The following is a 21,244-nucleotide window of genomic DNA, read 5'->3' as shown; positions in this document are numbered from 1 at the left end:
TCTGCATGTTTCCGGAACTAGCAGCCCGTACCTTGGTGCTATCAGAAAAAGACAAATAGCAAAAAGCAAGACAATTCCACACAGATTCCAAATCTATTCACCAAATCCCTCTGCTGCAAAGCATCACCGAGATACGAACCAAAGAACACAGCAACATAAATCGCTGAGTCAGCACATTTTGAAACTTTATTTTTTTTTGTTGAAAAAATGCATTTCCCCCAGTAAATCCACACTGATACAAGTTTATTTAACACCATAAGTCATATGAAAGTGAAATATAAGGTTTGCTACATGAAAAAATTCAAATGTCACAGATGCGCGAAAATATGCGCAAATGTGCCGAAATGCAAATTTTGGAAACCTCGCCTGAATTCTCTTTGTACTTTACCCAATCTGACTTTGTTCTGCTTCACTTTTTCAAGTGAAAACAGTGCAGAGAGACTGTTCACATATTGTGCTATGATTTGGAGAGCCTCAGGGCTTCTTCTTCTTCTTCTTCTTCTTCTTCTTCTTCTTCTTCTTCTTCTTCTTCTTCTTCTTCTTCTTAGTGAAGCATCATTTCAAGGAGATAATCATCCTGAAAGTGCTTTTTTCTATAGGCGGACCTGGAACTTCTATTTGTTCTGTGTTTCAATCTTTATTTACTCTTAGCCAGCTACAGGTATACTAATATTTACACATCTAACCAAAAGCTCACAAGGGTTGCCTTTATTATAACACCAACATTATTTAAATAGCCCTTGTGGTTACAGAGATACACCCTTTTTAGTTTGGGTTTGCTATTTCGAGCTAAATCCTAAAAAATGCCTTGGTGCTTAACGGGGCTTAAGTACAATACTAACCTCTGAGATGAAGTACAGTAAAAAAGTACAATATGTACCTCTGAGATGTAGACAGACAGACAGTTAAAGACAGACAGGCAGACTGACAGACAGACAGACAGACAGTTAAAGACAGACATGCAGTTATGGAAGCAGACATACAGACAGTTATAGAAGCAGAAAGACAGACAGTTAAAGACATGCAGACAGACAAACAGTTATAGGAGCAGACAGACAGGCAGACAGTTATAGAAGCAGACAGACAGTTAAGCAGACAGACAGACATGCAGACAGGCAGACAGTTATAGAAGCAGACAGACAGTTATAGAAGCAGGCAGACAGGCAGGCAGACAGTTATAGAAGCAGACAGACAGTTATAGAAGCAGACAGACAGTTATAGAAACAGACAGACAGGCAGACAGACAGTTATAGAAGCAGGCAGACAGGCAGACAGACAGACAGTTATAGAAGCAGGCAGACAGACAGTTATAGAAGCAGGCAGGCAGACAGTTATAGAAGCAGGCAGACAGTTATAGAAGCAGGCAGACAGACAGACAGACAGTTATAGAAGCAGACAGACAGTTATAGAAGCAGGCAGACAGTTATAGAAGCAGGCAGACAGACAGACAGACAGTTATAGAAACAGGCAGACAGTTATAGAAGCAGGCAGACAGGCAGGCAGACAGTTATAGAAGCAGGCAGACAGTTATAGAAGCAGGCAGACAGACAGTTATAGAAGCAGACAGACAGTTATAGAAGCAGGCAGACAGACAGTTATAGAAGCAGGCAGACAGTTATAGAAGCAGGCAGACAGACAGTTATAGAAGCAGGCAAACAGGCAGACAGACAGTTATAGAAGCAGACAGACAGTTATAGAAACAGACATACAGGCAGACAGACAGTTATAGAAGCAGACAGACAGTTATAGAAACAGACAGACAGACAGACAGACAGTTGTAGAAGCAGGCAGACAGACAGTTATAGAAGCAGGCAGACAGGCAGACAGGCAGACAGACAGTTTTTGAAGCAGACAGACAGTTATAGAAGCAGGCAGACAGTTATAGAAGCAGGCAGACAGGCAGACAGACAGTTATAGAAGCAGACAGACAGTTATAGAAGCAGGCAGACAGACAGACAGACAGTTATAGAAGCAGACAGACAGTTATAGAAGCAGGCAGACAGACAGTTATAGAAGCAGGCAGACAGGCAGACAGACAGTTATAGAAGCAGACAGACAGGCAGACAGACAGTTATAGAAGCAGGCAGACAGACAGTTATAGAAGCAGACAGACAGTTATAGAAGCAGGCAGACAGACAGTTATAGAAGCAGGCAGACAGGCAGACAGACAGTTATAGAAGCAGACAGACAGGCAGACAGACAGTTATAGAAGCAGACAGACATTTATAGAAGCAGGCAGACAGACAGTTATAGAAGCAGACAGACAGTTATAGAAGCAGGCAGACAGACAGTTATAGAAGCAGGCAGACAGTTATAGAAGCAGGCAGACAGTTATAGAAGCAGACAGACAGTTATAGAAACAGACAGACAGACAGTTATAGAAGCAGGCAGACAGACAGTTATAGACGCAGGCAGACAGTTATAGAAGCAGGCAGACAGGCAGACAGACAGTTATAGAAGCAGACAGACAGTTATAGAAGCAGGCAGACAGACAGTTATAGAAGCAGACAGACAGTTATAGAAGCAGGCAGACAGACAGTTATAGAAGCAGGCAGACAGGCAGACAGACAGTTACAGAAGCAGGCATACAGGCAGACAGACAGTTATAGAAGCAGGCAGACAGTTATAGAAGCAGACAGACAGTTATAGAAGCAGGCAGACAGACAGTTATAGAAGCAGGCAGACAGGCAGACAGACAGTTATAGAAGCAGACAGACAGTTATAGAAACAGACAGACAGGCAGACAGACAGTTATAGAAGCAGACAGACAGTTATAGAAGCAGACAGACAGTTATAGAAACAGACAGACAGACAGTTATAGAAGCAGGCAGACAGACAGTTATAGAAGCAGGCAGACAGTTATAGAAGCAGGCAGACAGGCAGACAGACAGTTATAGAAGCAGGCAGACAGTTATAGAAGCAGGCAGACAGGCAGACAGACAGTTATAGAAGCAGACAGACAGTTATAGAAGCAGGCAGACAGACAGTTATAGAAGCAGGCAGACAGACAGTTATAGAAGCAGGCAGACAGACAGTTACAGAAGCAGGCAGACAGGCAGACAGGCAGTTATAGAAGCAGGCAGACAGTTATAGAAGCAGGCAGACAGGCAGACAGACAGTTATAGAAGCAGGCAGACAGTTATAGAAGCAGGCAGACAGGCAGACAGACAGTTACAGAAGCAGGCAGACAGACAGTTATAGAAGCAGGCAGACAGGCAGACAGACAGTTATAGAAGCAGGCAGACAGGCAGACAGACAGTTATAGAAGCAGGCAGACAGGCAGACAGACAGTTACAGAAGCAGGCAGACAGACAGTTATAGAAGCAGGCAGACAGGCAGACAGACAGTTATAGAAGCAGGCAGACAGGCAGACAGACAGTTATAGAAGCAGGCAGACAGGCAGACAGACAGTTATAGAAGCAGGCAGACAGGCAGACAGACAGTTACAGAAGCAGGCAGACAGACAGTTATAGAAGCAGGCAGACAGGCAGACAGACAGTTATAGAAGCAGACAGACAGTTATAGAAGCAGGCAGACAGACAGTTATAGAAGCAGGCAGACAGTTATAGAAGCAGGCAGACAGTTATAGAAGCAGACAGACAGTTATAGAAACAGACAGACAGACAGTTATAGAAGCAGGCAGACAGACAGTTATAGACGCAGGCAGACAGTTATAGAAGCAGGCAGACAGGCAGACAGACAGTTATAGAAGCAGACAGACAGTTATAGAAGCAGACAGACAGTTATAGAAGCAGGCAGACAGACAGTTATAGAAGCAGACAGACAGTTATAGAAGCAGGCAGACAGACAGTTATAGAAGCAGGCAGACAGGCAGACAGACAGTTACAGAAGCAGGCATACAGGCAGACAGACAGTTATAGAAGCAGGCAGACAGACAGTTATAGAAGCAGGCAGACAGGCAGACAGACAGTTATAGAAGCAGACAGACAGTTTTAGAAACAGACAGACAGACAGTTATAGAAGCAGGCAGACAGACAGTTATAGAAGCAGGCAGACAGTTATAGAAGCAGGCAGACAGGCAGACAGACAGTTATAGAAGCAGGCAGACAGTTATAGAAGCAGGCAGACAGGCAGACAGATAGTTATAGAAGCAGACAGACAGTTATAGAAGCAGACAGACAGACAGTTATAGAAGCAGGCAGACAGACAGTTATAGAAGCAGGCAGACAGACAGTTACAGAAGCAGGCAGACAGGCAGACAGGCAGTTATAGAAGCAGGCAGACAGTTATAGAAGCAGGCAGACAGGCAGACAGACAGTTATAGAAGCAGGCAGACAGTTATAGAAGCAGGCAGACAGGCAGACAGACAGTTACAGAAGCAGACAGACAGTTATAGAAGCAGGCAGACAGGCAGACAGACAGTTACAGAAGCAGGCAGACAGGCAGACAGACAGTTATAGAAGCAGGCAGACAGGCAGACAGACAGTTACAGAAGCAGGCAGACAGACAGTTATAGAAGCAGGCAGACAGGCAGACAGACAGTTATAGAAGCAGGCAGACAGGCAGACAGACAGTTATAGAAGCAGGCAGACAGGCAGACAGACAGTTATAGAAGCAGGCAGACAGGCAGACAGACAGTTATAGAAGCAGGCAGACAGGCAGACAGACAGTTATAGAAGCAGGCAGACAGGCAGACAGACAGGTCCGGCGGGTCTCTGCTGCCATGCGGGACGAGAGGAGCGTTTCTCCGCTGAAGAGCTTCGTGGCCGGGGGCGTCGCCGGAGCATGTCTGCTTCTGACCGGACACCCGCTGGACACCATCAAGGTACTGCTGTGTGTACTATGTGTACTACTATGTGAACTACTGTGTACTACTAGTACTATGGAGTACACGCAGAGGACACGCTTCATGTTCCCGCATGTTTCTGTCTGTAGAGGTCGCTGAATGCGGGAGAAGTCATGATCAGCTGTTGAGGGATTATCGATATTTATAAAGGATATCTTATTTATGATCATATCTGTTTATAAAGGATATCTTATTTATGATCATATCTGTCTATAGAGTCAGAGTGTTTCATGAATGTATAATCTGTCTTTAATCATCGTTTACAAGAGAGAGCAAGAACACAGAGAAACAGAAACTACTCAATACAATACATTAATAACATTATACTATTTATAAAATCTCTTAAAGGGGATGTAGACGTTTTAACAAACTTCCCCTTGGGGATGAAGAAAGTAACCAGCGATTATTTCTCTGATGAATTGTTTTGTGCTCCGAATGGTCATAAAAATCTGTAATATTTATATTAAATTCATATATTTATGAGCCAAAAACCTTTGATATGCTTGGTCAATCGAAGATATTTAAGAGTTCCTGGTTGTAATTTGGTTGTTGGTTTAATGGAAAGTGTTATAACTATTGTCATTATAATTATTACAGTGGCGGCACGTGGATTTTACGCCTGCTGTTTAACAGCTGATCGCGTGAACCGATTAATAATTCATGCTAGTTATAAAATGTCAAAATATAGTTGAGCTTTATTCCCATCACAGTTTCCTGATGTCTTTCAACCCCAAAATATTCAGTTTACAATTATGTTAAAAAAAAAAAAAGGAGGCTGCTCTCCTCTGGGGAGCGTTCCCCACTACATTAACTTTGGAAATGAAAGAACGTTTTGGGTTTGACCTTATCTGGACTCCAGTCGTGTCCCCCTGCACTTGGATTTTTGCCCCATCACACCCGGTCGTGACACTCGTAGAGGGTTCTGCGTGGGCCTTTCCTAGATGGTTCTCGGTACCCTTGTTCTCATTAAAGATAACTTTGAAATGTACTATGTGCGAACTAGAACCACATCGGTTGCTTTGGCTTGGAGAACCCTTTACGTCGGGTTCTATAACAGAACCCTCTGAGAGGTGTCCAATCCTCCAGTGTGACATTGTGGCCTTTGGTGACGATAATATTTGAGTTTCACGTGAATCGTTTCTCAGAATGTGAGCGTCGTATCTTTAACTGTCAGACGCTCAGTTTTATCCTCTTATCTCACGTCCTCCCTCCAGAACACGTGTGCGTGTGTGTGTGTGTGTGTGTGTGTGTGTGTGTGTGTGTGTGTGTGTGTGTGTGTGTGTGCGTGTGTGTGTGTGTGTCTCTGTGTGTGTGCGCGTGTGTCTGTGTCTTTCTGTCTTTTCTAACTGCATCCTGTTCTCCAGGTGAGGCTACAGACGCAGCCCAAAGCCTCCTGTGCTCAGTATGTGATCTACAGAGGAGCGTATGACTGCTTCTGCAAGACCGTATCCAAGGAGGTGAACACACACGCGTGTGCGCACGCACGCACGCACGCACGCACGCACGCACGCACGCACGCACACTTGCCCTGAACATTTCCAAAACTAAATGTATTGTGTTTGGCTCAAGGAACACACTTAATGGTGACACACAGCTTCACCTGTCAATGTCAGGTTCAGCAATAGAACAGGTCAGGAAGTCCAAACTACTGGGTGTAGTGTTGGATGAACAGTTGTCTGGTCTGAGCACATTGATGGCTTTGTTACCAGAATGGGCAGGAGCATAGCTAGGACCAGAAAGTGCTTTACTTATTTAACACTCTATTGTTTGTCAGGTGTTACACTCCCTAGTCTTTTGTCACCTGCTATACTGTCCACGCATATGGTCAGTAGCTGCTAAGAAGGACATACACAAACTACAAATCGTTCAAAACCGAGCTGCCAGATTAGCACTCCAGTGTTCAATTATAACTAATCTATCATATATGCACTCTCGCCTGTCATGGTTCTCAGTAGAAACTCTACTTCACTATAGCCTCCTCACGTTTTTCAGAAAGGTAGTATTTAATCAGACACCTCAATATTTCTTCAATCAATTACAATACACATTTAATAGACACAACCATCTCACAAGGAATGCTAGCTCAGGTCACTTGATACCTCCACCCCCAAGAACAAACCTCCTCAAACAAACAGCTATTTTTCATGCAATTAATGCTTGGAATTTGCTACCTCCTCATATAACTCACACTTGCAATAATCTGTCATTCAAAAAACAATTAAAGGCGCACCTCAGGACATCAATCACTTAACGTTTTCCTTTGCTTTTTAGTCATCTGATTTTTCTTTGTATAAATTATGGTTGAACTGCATATTATACATACTAGCTTTCAACTGCACTAGGTATCTGACTGTACTATTTTTATTTGTCTTTTTTTTCTGTTTGTATTATTTTGTTTCACTGTTTGTTTTCTCTGTTTGTTTCACGTTAGTTTTGCACGTTTTTGGATGTATTTTGTCCTTTCTGTGGACCCCAGGAAGATTAGCGGCCACTAAGGCATCAGCCAATGGGGATCCAGTAAATAAACTAAACTAAACACACACACACACACACACACACACACACACACACACACACACACACACAGTTTTACTGCATCGTTGCCAAACCATTACTTAATTACTTATTAAAGTGTACGTTAGTTAAGTCTTGAAAATCAGAAATTGAAATGTGCGTAAAAACAAACAAAAATTGCCGTACATTAGCTTTAGATGATTGTGTGTGTGTGTGTGTGTGTGTGTGTGTGTGTGTGTGTGTGTGTGTGTGTGTGTGTGTGCAGGGGATCCTCGGCCTCTATAAAGGTATGGGGGCCCCCCTGGCGGGCGTGGCTCCCATGATGGCCATCAGTTTCTTTGGGTTCGGCCTGGGAAAACAGCTCCAGCAGACGGACCCTGACAAACCCCTCACGTTAGTAAAACCACACCCACACACACACACCCACACGCACGCACGCACGCACGCACGCACGGACACACACACAACACACACACACCCACACCCACACACACACACACACACACACACACACACACACACGTATGCTTCTTTTACGGTGTGTTTGTAATACCTGGGATATGAGCTCTATATATAACCGTTTCTCAGCCCCTCATGTTACTCCCCCCCCCCCCCTCCCGGCAGCTGCCCCCATTCATTACGGAAACGCCACGTGCTCAGGGCAGATAGGCCAGCAGACTGCTCCGGTAAGAGCAGAGGCGGGGGACTGTCATTCATATCAACAAAGCTTGGTGCACGGACATTGCTGTCATCGAGAGTCACTGCTCTGCTAACCTGGAATATCTCATGGTTAAGTGTAGACCTTTCATCTGCCCAGAGAGTTCACATCTGCTGTTGTGAATGCAGCATATATCCCCCCGGATGCTAATGCTGCGCTTGCAATGAAGGAACTGCATGCTGCCATTACAGACTAAACACCCGGAGGCAGCCTTTATTGCGAGTGACTTCAACCACTCCAACCTGACGTCTGTATTCCCCAAATTTCATCAACATGTCTCCTGCCCCACTAAAGGAGACAAGACCCTGGACCATGTTTACACCAACGTGGGTGAGGCCTACAAAGCCATTCCCATCCCCCACCTGGGACAGTCGGACCATCTCTCTTTGTTCGTACTCCACCAGTACACACCACTCATCAAACGTGGGAAACCAGTGAGAACAGTCAAAGTGTGGCCATCAGGAGCAGAGTCTACACTACAGCACCGGCTCCAACACATGGATTGGAGTATGTTTGCCATGCAGGCCACCTTGGACTCCCACACGGACATGACGTGTGTGCTGCGCTAAGCAGGATCAATGCACGTTAGGCTGCTGGCCCTGATGGCATCCTCAGACGCGTGCTCAAGGCAGCTGACTGGGGTCCTGACTGACATCTTCAACCTGTCACTGGTCCAAGCACCCGTACCCACATGCTTCAAACTCACCTCAATCGTGCCAGTGCCGAAGCACTCCACTGCATTGAGCCTAAACGACTTCCGCCGTGTTGCACTCACCCCCATCATCATGAAGTGTTTCGAGAGCCTGGTCCTCATCTCAAAACCTACCACCCACACTGGACCCCCTCCAATTTGCGTACCGCCAGAACAGGAGTACAGAGGACGACATCTCCACAGCGCTTCACTCCGCCCTCTCACCTGGACAACAACAACACCTATGTGAGAATGCTGTTCATCGATTTCAGTTCAGCATTCAACACCATCATCCTCTCCAAACTGAACACTAAACTAGGCAACCTTGGCATCAACACCTCCCTCTGCAGCAGGATACTGGATTTCCTATCAACAGACCCAGTGTCTTAGGTTAGGCAGTCACACCTCCTCAACCCTCACCCTGAACACTGCCGTTCCACAGGGCTGTGTGCTGGGTCCTCTCCTCCCTGTTCACCTATGACTGCACACCTGTACATGGTTCCAATACCATAATCAAGTTTGCAGACGACACAACGGTGGTGGGCCTCATTGACAACAACGATGAGTCGGCCTACAGGGATGAGGTCCGGCCTACAGGGATGAGGTCCGGCCTTCAGGGATGAGGTCCGGCCTTCAGGGATGAGGTCTGGCCTTCAGGGATGAGGTCTGGCCTACAGGGATGAGGTCTGGCCTACAGGGATGAGGTCCGGCCTACAGGGATGAGGTCCGGCCTACAGGGATGAGGTCCGGCCTACAGGGATGAGGTCCGGACTACAGGGAGGAGGTCCAGTCTTCAGGGAGGAGGTCCAGTCTTCAGGGAGGAGGTCTGACACCTGGCGGTGTGGTGCGCCAACAACAACCTGGCCCTCAACACCAAAAAGATCAAAGAGCTCATCGTGGACTTCAGGAAGACAAAGCGCTGCACACACTCCCCCATCCATATCAATGGAACGGAGGTTGAGCGTGTCTCCAGCTTCAGGTTCCTGGGTGTGCACATCTCAGAGGACCTCTCTTGGACCCTCAACATCTCAACCCTGGTCCAGAATGCACACCTGCGTCTCTTCTTCCTGAGGAGACTGAAGAAGATCCACATGTCTCCTCTGATCCTGGGGAACTTCTACCGCTGCACCATCGAGAGCGTCCTTACGAACTGCATCACAGTTTGGTTTGGCAACTGCTCTCTCACACCGGAAAGCTCTGCAGTGGGTGGTCAAAACTGCCCAATGCATCACCGGTACTCCACTCCCTGCCATGGAGACCATCCACCTCAAGCGCTGTCTGCGGAGAGTGCACAACATTGTCAGGGACACCACACATCCCACATAGACTGTTTGCCCTCCTCCCCTCTGGGAGGCGCTATAGAAACCTCTGTTCCAGGACTAGCAGGCTCAGGAACAGTTTCTTCCACTCAGCTGTCAACACCCTTAACTCTGCATCACGGTGACAGCCCCCCATCACCATCACCACCACTACCAACCAATATATCTCTGTTTATACTGTATTTCATTGTATTAGCCACCACATTGCGCTGCACCTTAACTGCTTCTCTTTTGCACTCTGGACAGATGCAAACTACATTTCGTTGTCACAGTACACTGCCATGACAATAAAGTTGAATCTGAATCCAGTGTATGTGGCAGCAGCCTCTCAAGCCAACAGGCTGCAAGTCGTTTCCTACTGAAGCAACAATGAGGCCACGAGATGTCAGCCAACCCCACGCTTTGGTTTTACAACTATTGAGCAACCCAGAAGGTTCTGGTTCTTTCTTGAGCCTCCTGCTCCTCCCCCTGCTTCTCCTCCTCCCTGGCATCGCTCCCTGTGCATATGTTTTCTGTTAAGTAGTTTTCCATCAGCTGTTCCATCCCCTTTGTCCTCTTGTTCTGCTTTGTACTGCAAAATAATTCCACCAGAGAACAAAAACATAAAAAAGATGCTCAGTCGAGAACACTCACTTGATTTACTCGTTTTACCTCTCAAAATGCATTTACATTATTTCATTCACTCATTCAACCATTAACCATTCACTTATACACTCATTCACCCATTCACGCATTCATCAATTCACTCATGTATTCTTTCACCCATTCACTCATTCACTCATTCACCCATTCACCCATTCACCCATCCATGCAGGACTGACTCATTTGGGTCCCGTGTCTGGGACACGTGGACTTGAGGATCTTTGGACTAAATGCAGTTTATTATATTGTTTTTAATAATGTTAAATATTTCCCACCCCAATGTTTTCCCACAAAGTTAAATGTCTTTCAATACACATCGATATGAATCTGACACATTGTAACGATAAATGAAGGCCGAAGATTATCTGTCAGTAAATAAAAAAGAAGAATAGCTTGTATCATGATTATCAGACAGTGTTGATGTTGTTATTGTTGTGTTATAACAGTGTTGATGTTGTTATTTGTGTGTTTGTAAACAGTGTTGATGTTGTTATTTGTGTGTTTGTAAACAGTGTTGATGTTGTTATTTGTGTGTTCATAAACAGGCAGTAGCACTGCACATGTTTAAAATGAAACATGAACATATGAACCTGTGTGCTATTTGGATAGCTTAGTATTGAATGCAGAAAAACAAGGTATGTTTATACATGTTACTGGGCCAAGTTTGGGGGTCCAAACGGAAAATCGTTAAGGACTCCTGATTCATAATTTAAAAAGCGCTCAGCTGTCACCTCTTCTTCACTGTGCAGGCGGCTGCAGGTCTTCCTGTCCGGCTGCCTGGCCGGCGTCTTCACCACCGTGATCGTGGCTCCAGGAGAGAGGATCAAGTGTTTACTGCAGGTGAGCTCAGCTGTGGATTTACCTGCTCCTCGTTTGACCCAGGGAATCCATTTTTATTCAATTGTGAGAAATATTCACCCAGAGCCCGGCGTGACACCTCCACTCTGTTGTTTCGTCCATCCAAAAGTCCAAATAAATGAGAATGAAGACACTTAAGCAGCAGGAACCTTGAAATGTTTTGAAAAGCTGCTGCTGACTATGAGCTGCTGAGGGTATTAACTCCTAAAAGTCTTCATTTGTAAAGGAACTATTGTCACATAGTTGATGCGGATAAAAGCACAATAACTTCCTTCTAGAATTGCAGTCTTAAGCAGTGGTGTATAAAGTATACACCATACTTGAGTAAAAGTAAAGATACCTTACTGGAAAATTACTCCAGTCAAAGTGAAAGTCACCTATTAGAATACTACTTGAGTAAATGTCTTAAAGTATCTGATATTTACTGCACTTAAGTATCAAAAGTAATTTTCTGATGTTAAATGTACTTAAGTATTGAAAGTAAAAGTACAAGTAAATTGCTGTTAATAAAAAAGCAAAGGGTCAGAATTTACAGTGAATAATAAGTATGCTCATTCTGCCAGGTACCGGTCTGTGGGTCCCTTGTTACCGCACAGAAAAAATGAATGAAATAATAAATAATAATAATAATAATAATAATAATAATAATAATAATAATAATAATGAAAAATCAAGGTCGGAAAGATGTTTTAATTTGACAAAATGACCGGATACATCCGTCTGTTTCTAACCTCAGACGGAACATCATGACATGTCAGGAGGTCACGTGATACGTTACCTAAATTTAAACTAAATTTAAAAATCTGTTTCAACTCTGCCGGTGTTCTGGATTAAAACCAACGCAGAATATCTTGAGATCACCAAAAAAGCTCTGAAGACCTGCTTCCATTTCAACATCCTGTCTTTGTGCAGTGGGTTGAAGTTAAGCAGTAGACTGGACTAAAGGTTTAAGTTAAGGAGTAGACTGGACTAAAGGTTTAAGTTAAGGAGTAGACTGGACTAAAGGTTTAAGTTAAGCAGTAGACTGGGCTAAAGGTTTAAGTTAAGCAGTAGACTGGACTAAAGGTTTAAGTTACGGAGTAGACTGGGCTAAAGGTTTAAGTTAAGCAGTAGACTGGACTAAAGGTTTAAGTTAAGGAGTAGACTGGACTAAAGGTTTAAGTTGAGCAGTAGACTGGACTAAAGATTTAAGTTAAGGAGTAGACTGGATTAAAGGTTTAAGTTAAGCAGTAGACTGGACTAAAGGTTTAAGTTGAGCAGTAGACTGGACTAAAGGTTTAAGTTAAGGAGTAGACTGGACTAAAGGTTTAAGTTAAGCAGTAGACTGGACTAAAGGTTTAAGTTAAGGAGTAGACTGGACTAAAGGTTTAAGTTACGCAGTAGACTGGACTGAAGGTTTAAGTTACAGAGTAGACTGGACTAAAGGTTTAAGTTAAGCAGTAGACTGGACTAAAGGTTTAAGTTGAGCAGTAGACTGGACTAAAGGTTTAAGTTGAGCAGTAGACTGGACTAAAGGTTTAAGTTGAGCAGTAGACTGGACTAAAGATTTAAGTTTAGGAGTAGACTGGACAAAAGGTTTAAGTTGAGCAGTAGACTGGACTAAAGGTTTAAGTTAAGGAGTAGACTGGACTAAAGGTTTAAGTTAAGGAGTAGACTGAACTAAAGATTTAAGTTAAGCAGTAGACTGGGCTAAAGGTTTAAGTTAAGCAGTAGACTGGGCTAAAGGTTTAAGTTAAGGAGTAGACTGGACTAAAGGTTTAAGTTGAGCAGTAGACTGTACTAAAGATTTAAGTTAAGGAGTAGACTGGATTAAAGGTTTAAGTTAAGCAGTAGACTGGACTAAAGGTTTAAGTTGAGCAGTAGACTGGACTAAAGGTTTAAGTTAAGGAGTAGACTGGACTAAAGGTTTAAGTTGAGCAGTAGACTGGACTAAAGGTTTAAGTTAAGGAGTAGACTGGACTAAAGGTTTAAGTTACGCAGTAGACTGGACTAAAGGCTTAAATTAAGCAGTAGACTGGACTAAAGGTTAAAGTTAAGCAGTAGACTGGACTAAAGGTTTAAGTTATGGAGTAGACTGGACTAAAGATTTAAGTTAAGGAGTAGACTGGACTAAAGCTTTAAGTTAAGCAGTAGACTGGACTAAAGGTTTAAGTTACAGAGTAGACTGGACTAAAGGTTTAAGTTAAGCAGTAGACTGGACTAAAGGTTTAAGTTACAGAGTAGACTGGACTAAAGGTTTAAGTTAAGGAGTAGACTGGACTAAAGGCTTAAGTTTAGCAGTAGACTGGACTAAAGGTTAAAGTTAAGGAGTAGACTGGACTAAAGGTTTAAGTTAAGCAGTAGACTGGACTAAAGGTTTAAGTTAAGCAGTAGACTGGACTAAAGGTTAAAGTTAAGGAGTAGACTGGACTAAAGGTTTAAGTTAAGCAGTAGACTGGACTAAAGGTTTAAGTTAAGGAGTAGACTGGACTAAAGCTTTAAGTTAAGCAGTAGACTGGACTAAAGGTTTAAGTTACGGAGTAGACTGGACTAAAGGTTTAAGTTAAGGAGTAGACTGGACTAAAGCTTTAAGTTAAGCAGTAGACTGGACTAAAGGTTTAAGTTACAGAGTAGACTGGACTAAAGGTTTAAGTTAAGGAGTAGACTGGACTAAAGGCTTAAGTTTAGCAGTAGACTGGACTAAAGGTTAAAGTTAAGGAGTAGACTGGACTAAAGGTTTAAGTTAAGCAGTAGACTGGACTAAAGGTTAAAGTTAAGGAGTATACTGGACTAAAGGTTTAAGTTACAGAGTAGACTGGACTAAAGGTTTAAGTTACAGAGTAGACTTGACTAAAGGTTTAAGTTAAGGAGTAGACTGGACTAAAGGTTTAAGTTACAGAGTAGACTGGACTAAAGGTTAAAGTTAAGGAGTATACTGGACTAAAGGTTTAAGTTAAGCAGTAGACTGGACTAAAGGTTTAAGTTACAGAGTAGACTGGACTAAAGGTTTAAGTTAAGGAGTAGACTGGACTAAAGGTTAAAGTTAAGGAGTAGACTGGACTAAAGGTTTAAGTTAAGCAGTTGACTGGACTAAAGGTTTAAGTTACACAGTAGACTGGACTAAAGGTTTAAGTTAAGGAGTAGACTGGACTAAAGGTTTAAGTTAAGCAGTAGACTGGACTAAAGGTTTAAGTTACAGAGTAGACTGGACTAAAGGTTTAAGTTAAGCAGTAGACTGGACTAAAGGTTTAAGTTACAGAGTAGACTGGACTAAAGGTTTAAGTTAAGGAGTAGACTGGACTAAAGGTTAAAGTTAAGGAGTAGACTGGACTAAAGGTTTAAGTTAAGCAGTAGACTGGACTAAAGGTTTAAGTTAAGGAGTAGACTGGACTAAAGCTTTAAGTTAAGCAGTAGACTGGACTAAAGGTTTAAGTTACGGAGTAGACTGGACTAAAGGTTTAAGTTAAGGAGTAGACTGGACTAAAGCTTTAAGTTAAGCAGTAGACTGGACTAAAGGTTTAAGTTACAGAGTAGACTGGACTAAAGGTTTAAGTTAAGGAGTAGACTGGACTAAAGGCTTAAGTTTAGCAGTAGACTGGACTAAAGGTTGAAGTTAAGGAGTAGACTGGACTAAAGGTTTAAGTTAAGCAGTAGACTGGACTAAAGGTTAAAGTTAAGGAGTATACTGGACTAAAGGTTTAAGTTACAGAGTAGACTGGACTAAAGGTTTAAGTTACAGAGTAGACTTGACTAAAGGTTTAAGTTAAGGAGTAGACTGGACTAAAGGTTTAAGTTACAGAGTAGACTGGACTAAAGGTTAAAGTTAAGGAGTAGACTGGACTAAAGGTTTAAGTTAAGCAGTTGACTGGACTAAAGGTTTAAGTTACACAGTAGACTGGACTAAAGGTTTAAGTTAAGGAGTAGACTGGACTAAAGGTTTAAGTTAAGCAGTAGACTGGACTAAAGGTTTAAGTTACAGAGTAGACTGGACTAAAGGTTTAAGTTAAGCAGTAGACTGGACTAAAGGTTTAAGTTACAGAGTAGACTGGACTAAAGGTTTAAGTTAAGGAGTAGACTGGACTAAAGGTTAAAGTTAAGGAGTAGACTGGACTAAAGGTTTAAGTTAAGCAGTAGACTGGACTAAAGGTTTAAGTTAAGGAGTAGACTGGACTAAAGCTTTAAGTTAAGCAGTAGACTGGACTAAAGGTTTAAGTTACGGAGTAGACTGGACTAAAGGTTTAAGTTAAGGAGTAGACTGGACTAAAGCTTTAAGTTAAGCAGTAGACTGGACTAAAGGTTTAAGTTACAGAGTAGACTGGACTAAAGGTTTAAGTTAAGGAGTAGACTGGACTAAAGGCTTAAGTTTAGCAGTAGACTGGACTAAAGGTTAAAGTTAAGGAGTAGACTGGACTAAAGGTTTAAGTTAAGCAGTAGACTGGACTAAAGGTTAAAGTTAAGGAGTATACTGGACTAAAGGTTTAAGTTACAGAGTAGACTGGACTAAAGGTTTAAGTTACAGAGTAGACTTGACTAAAGGTTTAAGTTAAGGAGTAGACTGGACTAAAGGTTTAAGTTACAGAGTAGACTGGACTAAAGGTTAAAGTTAAGGAGTATACTGGACTAAAGGTTTAAGTTAAGCAGTAGACTGGACTAAAGGTTTAAGTTACAGAGTAGACTGGACTAAAGGTTTAAGTTAAGGAGTAGACTGGACTAAAGGTTAAAGTTAAGGAGTAGACTGGACTAAAGGTTTAAGTTAAGCAGTTGACTGGACTAAAGGTTTAAGTTACACAGTAGACTGGACTAAAGGTTTAAGTTAAGGAGTAGACTGGACTAAAGGTTTAAGTTACAGAGTAGACTGGACTAAAGGTTTAAGTTAAGCAGTAGACTGGACTAAAGGTTTAAGTTACAGAGTAGACTGGACTAAAGGTTTAAGTTAAGGAGTAGACTGGACATAAAGAACACAAATTGTGATTCTTAAACCTGCTAGGTGCAGTCTGTGCTCCACCACAGTCCCCGATGTTGGTCTCATGATTAATTTTTCTAAAGATAGATTTGATTTTGAAGCGAGTAACGGAGGTTTCAGAGGAAATGTATCGGAGTCAAAGTATCAGTTTTCTTTGCCAAATGTAATGAAGTAAAAGTATAAGTTAACAGAAATATAAACGCGTACTTAAGTACAGCACTTGATAAATGTACTTTCACCACTGGAGTAATACTCAGAAGGCGCCGCTCTCTGTGTACTTTGTGTATTTAAACATGAATAAAGTCTTGCGTGTTTCCAGGTGCAGGCCAGCCGAGGGGGGTCCAGGTACGCGGGTCCGGTGGACTGCGCGGTCCGGCTCTACAAGGAGCAGGGCCTCCGCAGCCTCTACCGGGGCACGGTGCTGACCCTCATCAGAGGTAGTCTTAGACCTGCTAGCGGACGCAGGAACTCAGTGTACTAATACTCATCAGAGGTAGTCCTAGACCTGCTAGTGGACGCAGTAGCTCAGTGTACTAATACTCATCACAGGTCAAAAGTCCTGAGTTTACCCATGAGTACAAAGGTTTTAGCATCAACATGTACTTTTATCATTCTCATGCTTTGTTTTTATTGTTATCTTTGTTTTTATTGATATTTTTGTTTTTATTATTGATATCTTTGTTTTTATTGATATCTTTGTTTTTATTATCGATATCTTTGTTTTTATTGATACCTTGTTTCTTGTTCTATTCAGTTGATTTTATTTTACTTTAATGTTTTAAATGTTTTTGTTTATTCAACTTTTTGGAAATCACTTTGACATTTTCCACCTGCGTGAAAGGTGCTATTGAAATATATATTTTATTTTGTCTTAATTTATTTAATTGTTTTAACTAATTTGTATTTTATTTTACTTTTTAAATGGATGTATTTTTTCATTTTTATTACCAAAAACAATAATAATAATACATCTTCATTTATTCCTCAATTAATATTTTGGTATTAATAACCCCAAGTCTTCAAACTAATATTGTCAAGTAGTGAAATAAAAATTACCATCTTTCTCTCTGATATGAAGTACAGTCCAGTACATGCAAGTGTATTAGTGTACTTAGTGTACTTAATTAGTGCACTTGGTGTATTTAGTGTACTTGGTGTACTTAGTGTACTTGGTGTATTTAGTGTATTTAGTGTACTTAGTTAGTGTACTTAGTTTGTGTATTGGTGTACTTGGTGCATTTAGTGTACTTAGTTAGTGTACATGGTGTACTTAGTTAGTGTACATGGTGTACTTAGTTAGTGTAATGGTGTACTTAGTTAGTGTACATGGTGTACTTAGTTAGTGTAATGGTGTACTTAGTTAGTGTACATGGTGTACTTAGTTAGTGTAATGGTGTACTTGGTGTACTTGGTACTCCACCAGAGGACAACAAGTGTTCCTCTCTCTCTTCAGATGTGCCGTCTAACGGTCTGTACTTCTTGACCTACGAATGCCTCAAGAGCTTCCTGACACCTGAGGGTCAAAGGTGAGTCTCTCATCTAAAGTACTGTGTCTCCTTTCAGGCCCGTCAACCTCACTTTTGTCTTTAACGTGTGCGTCTTCGTGCGTCAGCGTCTCTCAGCTCAGCACTCCCAGGATCCTCCTGGCTGGCGGCGTCGCGGGGATCCTAAACTGGACGATCGCTCTTCCCCCCGATGTCCTCAAGTCCAACTTCCAGACCGGTGAGACACAAACCTCCACGCTGAGTCTGTTAGAGACGAGTCTGACTCCAATAGGGGGGCGTTAGAACCAACACTACCACTTTAGTCCACAGGGGGCGCTAGAACCAACATTACCTCTTTAGTCCACAGTAGACACCAGAACCAACACTACCTTTTTAGTCCACAGGGGGCACCATAACCAACACTACCACTTTAGTCCAATAGGAGGCGTTAGAACCAACACTACCACTTTAGTCCACAGGGGGCGCCAGAACCAACACTACCACTTTAGTCCACGGGGCGCCAGAACCAACACTACCTCTTTAGTCCAATAGGGGGCACCAGAACCAACACTACCTCTTTAGTCCACAGGGGGCGCCAGAACCAACACTACCTCTTTAGTCCAATAGGGGGCACCAGAACCAACACTACCTCTTTAGTCCAATAGGGGGCACCAGAACCAACACTACCTCTTTAGTCCAGGGGGCGCCAGAACCAACACTACCTCTTTAGTCCAATAGGGGGCACCAGAACCAACACAACCTCTTTAGTCCGCAAGGGGCGCAAGAACCAACACTACCACTTTAGTCCACAGGGGGCGCTAGAACCAACGCTACCACTTTTGTCCACAGGAGGCACCAGAATCAACACAGAATTAAAGTTTCTTGTCCTTTTCTCGTCCTAAGTTTAACTTGAGTGTGTGTGTGTGTGTGTGTGTGTGTGTGTGTGTGTGTGTGTGTGTGTGTGTGTGTGTGTGCGTGTGTGTGTAGCTCCAGACGGGAAGTACAAAGGGTTGGTGGACGTCCTGAGGACGCTGCTCAGAGAAGAAGGCCCTAAAGCACTTTACAAGGGGTTCAACGCGGTCTTCCTCCGAGCCTTCCCTGCCAACGCGGTAAAACCCTTCTTTTGCTCTCGTCTTATACTCGTATACAATACACGTATTAATGTACTTATATTTATACTCCTTTCCTTCTTGGTAGCAAACAGCAGCCTCTGTAACAGCTGATCCCTTTCTTCCTCCCGCAGGCCTGTTTTTTGGGGTTTGAGGTGGCATTGAAGGGACTGAACACGCTCGCGCCCAGTTGGTGAAACGACTTCAACACATATCAGTGCTAGGACCAGTCTGAACCAGTTTAGACCAGTCTGGGCCCAGTCTGGACCAGTCTGGACCAGTGCTAGACCAGTCTGGAACAGTGTTGGACCAGTCTGGACCAGTCTGGCCCAGTCTGGGACCAGTCTTGACCCATCTGGACCAGTGTTAGACCAGTCTGGGACCAGTCTAGGACCAGTCTGGACCAGTTTAGACAAGTCTGGACCAGCCTCTCGTGGAAACCCTGTTGGTCTGAGACACATGTTATGACGCTGAATTATGATGAATGATTGTGTTCTTAAATCTTGTTTGACATGTGATTGTATAAATGAACTCTCCTCTGCGATCAGGAGTTTCTGCTCACTGTTTGTGAGTAACGTTGCAAAGTAAACACTTGATTGAATATATGATTTTGAGACATTGCGTAATCATGAATATATGTTTTTTGGCTGGAGGGGATCTGAGCCTTTTCTCACTTTTATTTGTGATGTTTGTAAAGTGTCATATAATTAATTAATTATATAGGAGTTGGTTTAATATGTGTTCAACATACGAGCTAAATGCCAAAAAAAAGAAGAAAAAAGACAATTTGAATTATTTTATGCTGGTGTTTGGCTTCTTTTTTTGGCTTCTTTTTATTTAAAGGTTAATATGACACCAAAAGAACATACCATATTGGAAAGCCGGATGGGCTTTGTTTGTGTTTCCCCCAATTAGTCTGATTGATGGAAAGTGATCTGGGGGGCTGAATTACACTTTAAAGCTTATGCTGAAAGGTCTGAACTGTGGTCTTGTTGTATGTGCCTTGTTGTGGTCATTAAAACACTTCCCGCTGGGTTGCAACTCCCACTCAACGTCTCTTCTCGTCATTTTGCCACAACAAAAGGAGCTTCAATGCGTCCTTACTTAACTCTTTTAGCATAGGAAACACTGGACCTTCCTTTACCAAAGGCAAGGAGCTTCAATGCTTCCTTACTTAGCTCTTTTAGTATAGGAAACATTGGATCTTCCTTTACTAAAGGAATGGAAATAATTCCGCCCCACAATTCTTTGCAGCGGCAACATTTAAGTGACGAGAACAAACGATCACGAAGACAAACGCAGATCATGTAAATAACCGTTTCTATAACTTGTAAATACTTTCAATAATCTATTAAACTATTATTATGGCAAACTATGAACATTACATTGCTGTTGCTGAAAACTACTGTAAAGTGAGTACAAGTCTAAAGTACTATGAAATGGAAACAGGGTACTTCACAGCAAAGGGTCTGTACTTTCTACCATTGATTGAGAGGAAGAGGAAGAAGAAAAAGAGGAAGAGGAGGAGAAAGGAAGCCTCTGACCAGAGTGGATTGAAAGAACATTACAGCCCTGCTGATGCAACTGGCCTGGAGCCGGTCCTGCCAGCTGCCAACTTGTATTTGTGATGTTGGGCTATATAAAATAAACTGAATTGAATTGAAAAAAAGCTCATCTCTGATCTTTTTCCTGGTCTTCTTCTCTTCCTTGTGGAAGACTTTTCCATCCGCCTGCTTCTTCCAGCTCAGCTTGATGTCGTCCTTCAGCCCCTGGGCCTTCAGCTTCTGTTTGAGCTGAGAGACAAAAGCATTGACTTCCCTCAATGTGGCTGACAGAGAAGAAGCCTTCACTAAAGCTGTTGTTCCTCTACATCCTGCATCCTGTCTCACACTGTCCTCATGTGGAAGCTCTGCTGGAGAAGAGCTCTGGTTTCCACTAGAGCAGCTTTGTTGTGTTATGTTGTCTGAACACAAGTCTAGCTTCAGTAATGACGTGTCCACGTCTGCACTGCACATAGCAGCTTTACATTGTTCTTATAGTCCACTACCTCACACCTATCACCTGCTGGTTCTGTTGTTAACGAGAGGAAGACGTACCTGCTTCAAGAGGCCCTCCATCACCACAGGGTCATTCAGGTCCAGAGAGGAGCTTTTCTGCAGC

General features: G+C 42.9%; 1 protein-coding gene across 1 annotated transcript; it reads left to right on the top strand.

The window, feature by feature from the left end:
- Nucleotides 1-4,684: 4,684 nt before the first annotated feature.
- Nucleotides 4,685-20,131, top strand: LOC306737938 (mitochondrial carnitine/acylcarnitine carrier protein-like; the record flags this gene model as incomplete). Its single annotated transcript, XM_079219751.1, has 9 exons — nucleotides 4,685-4,786; nucleotides 6,172-6,264; nucleotides 7,587-7,714; nucleotides 11,441-11,531; nucleotides 16,811-16,928; nucleotides 17,945-18,017; nucleotides 18,104-18,213; nucleotides 18,963-19,084; nucleotides 19,219-20,131. 9 exons carry the CDS (start codon nucleotides 4,685-4,687, stop codon nucleotides 19,279-19,281), a joined length of 900 nt encoding a protein of 299 aa, XP_079075877.1. The 3' UTR covers nucleotides 19,282-20,131.
- Nucleotides 20,132-21,244: the final 1,113 nt, after the last annotated feature.

Source organism: Taurulus bubalis (assembly GCF_910589615.1).
Source record: "Taurulus bubalis genome assembly, chromosome: 6".
Classification (NCBI taxonomy): domain Eukaryota; kingdom Metazoa; phylum Chordata; class Actinopteri; order Perciformes; family Cottidae; genus Taurulus; species Taurulus bubalis.
This window is presented reverse-complemented; position numbering and strand designations above follow the sequence as displayed.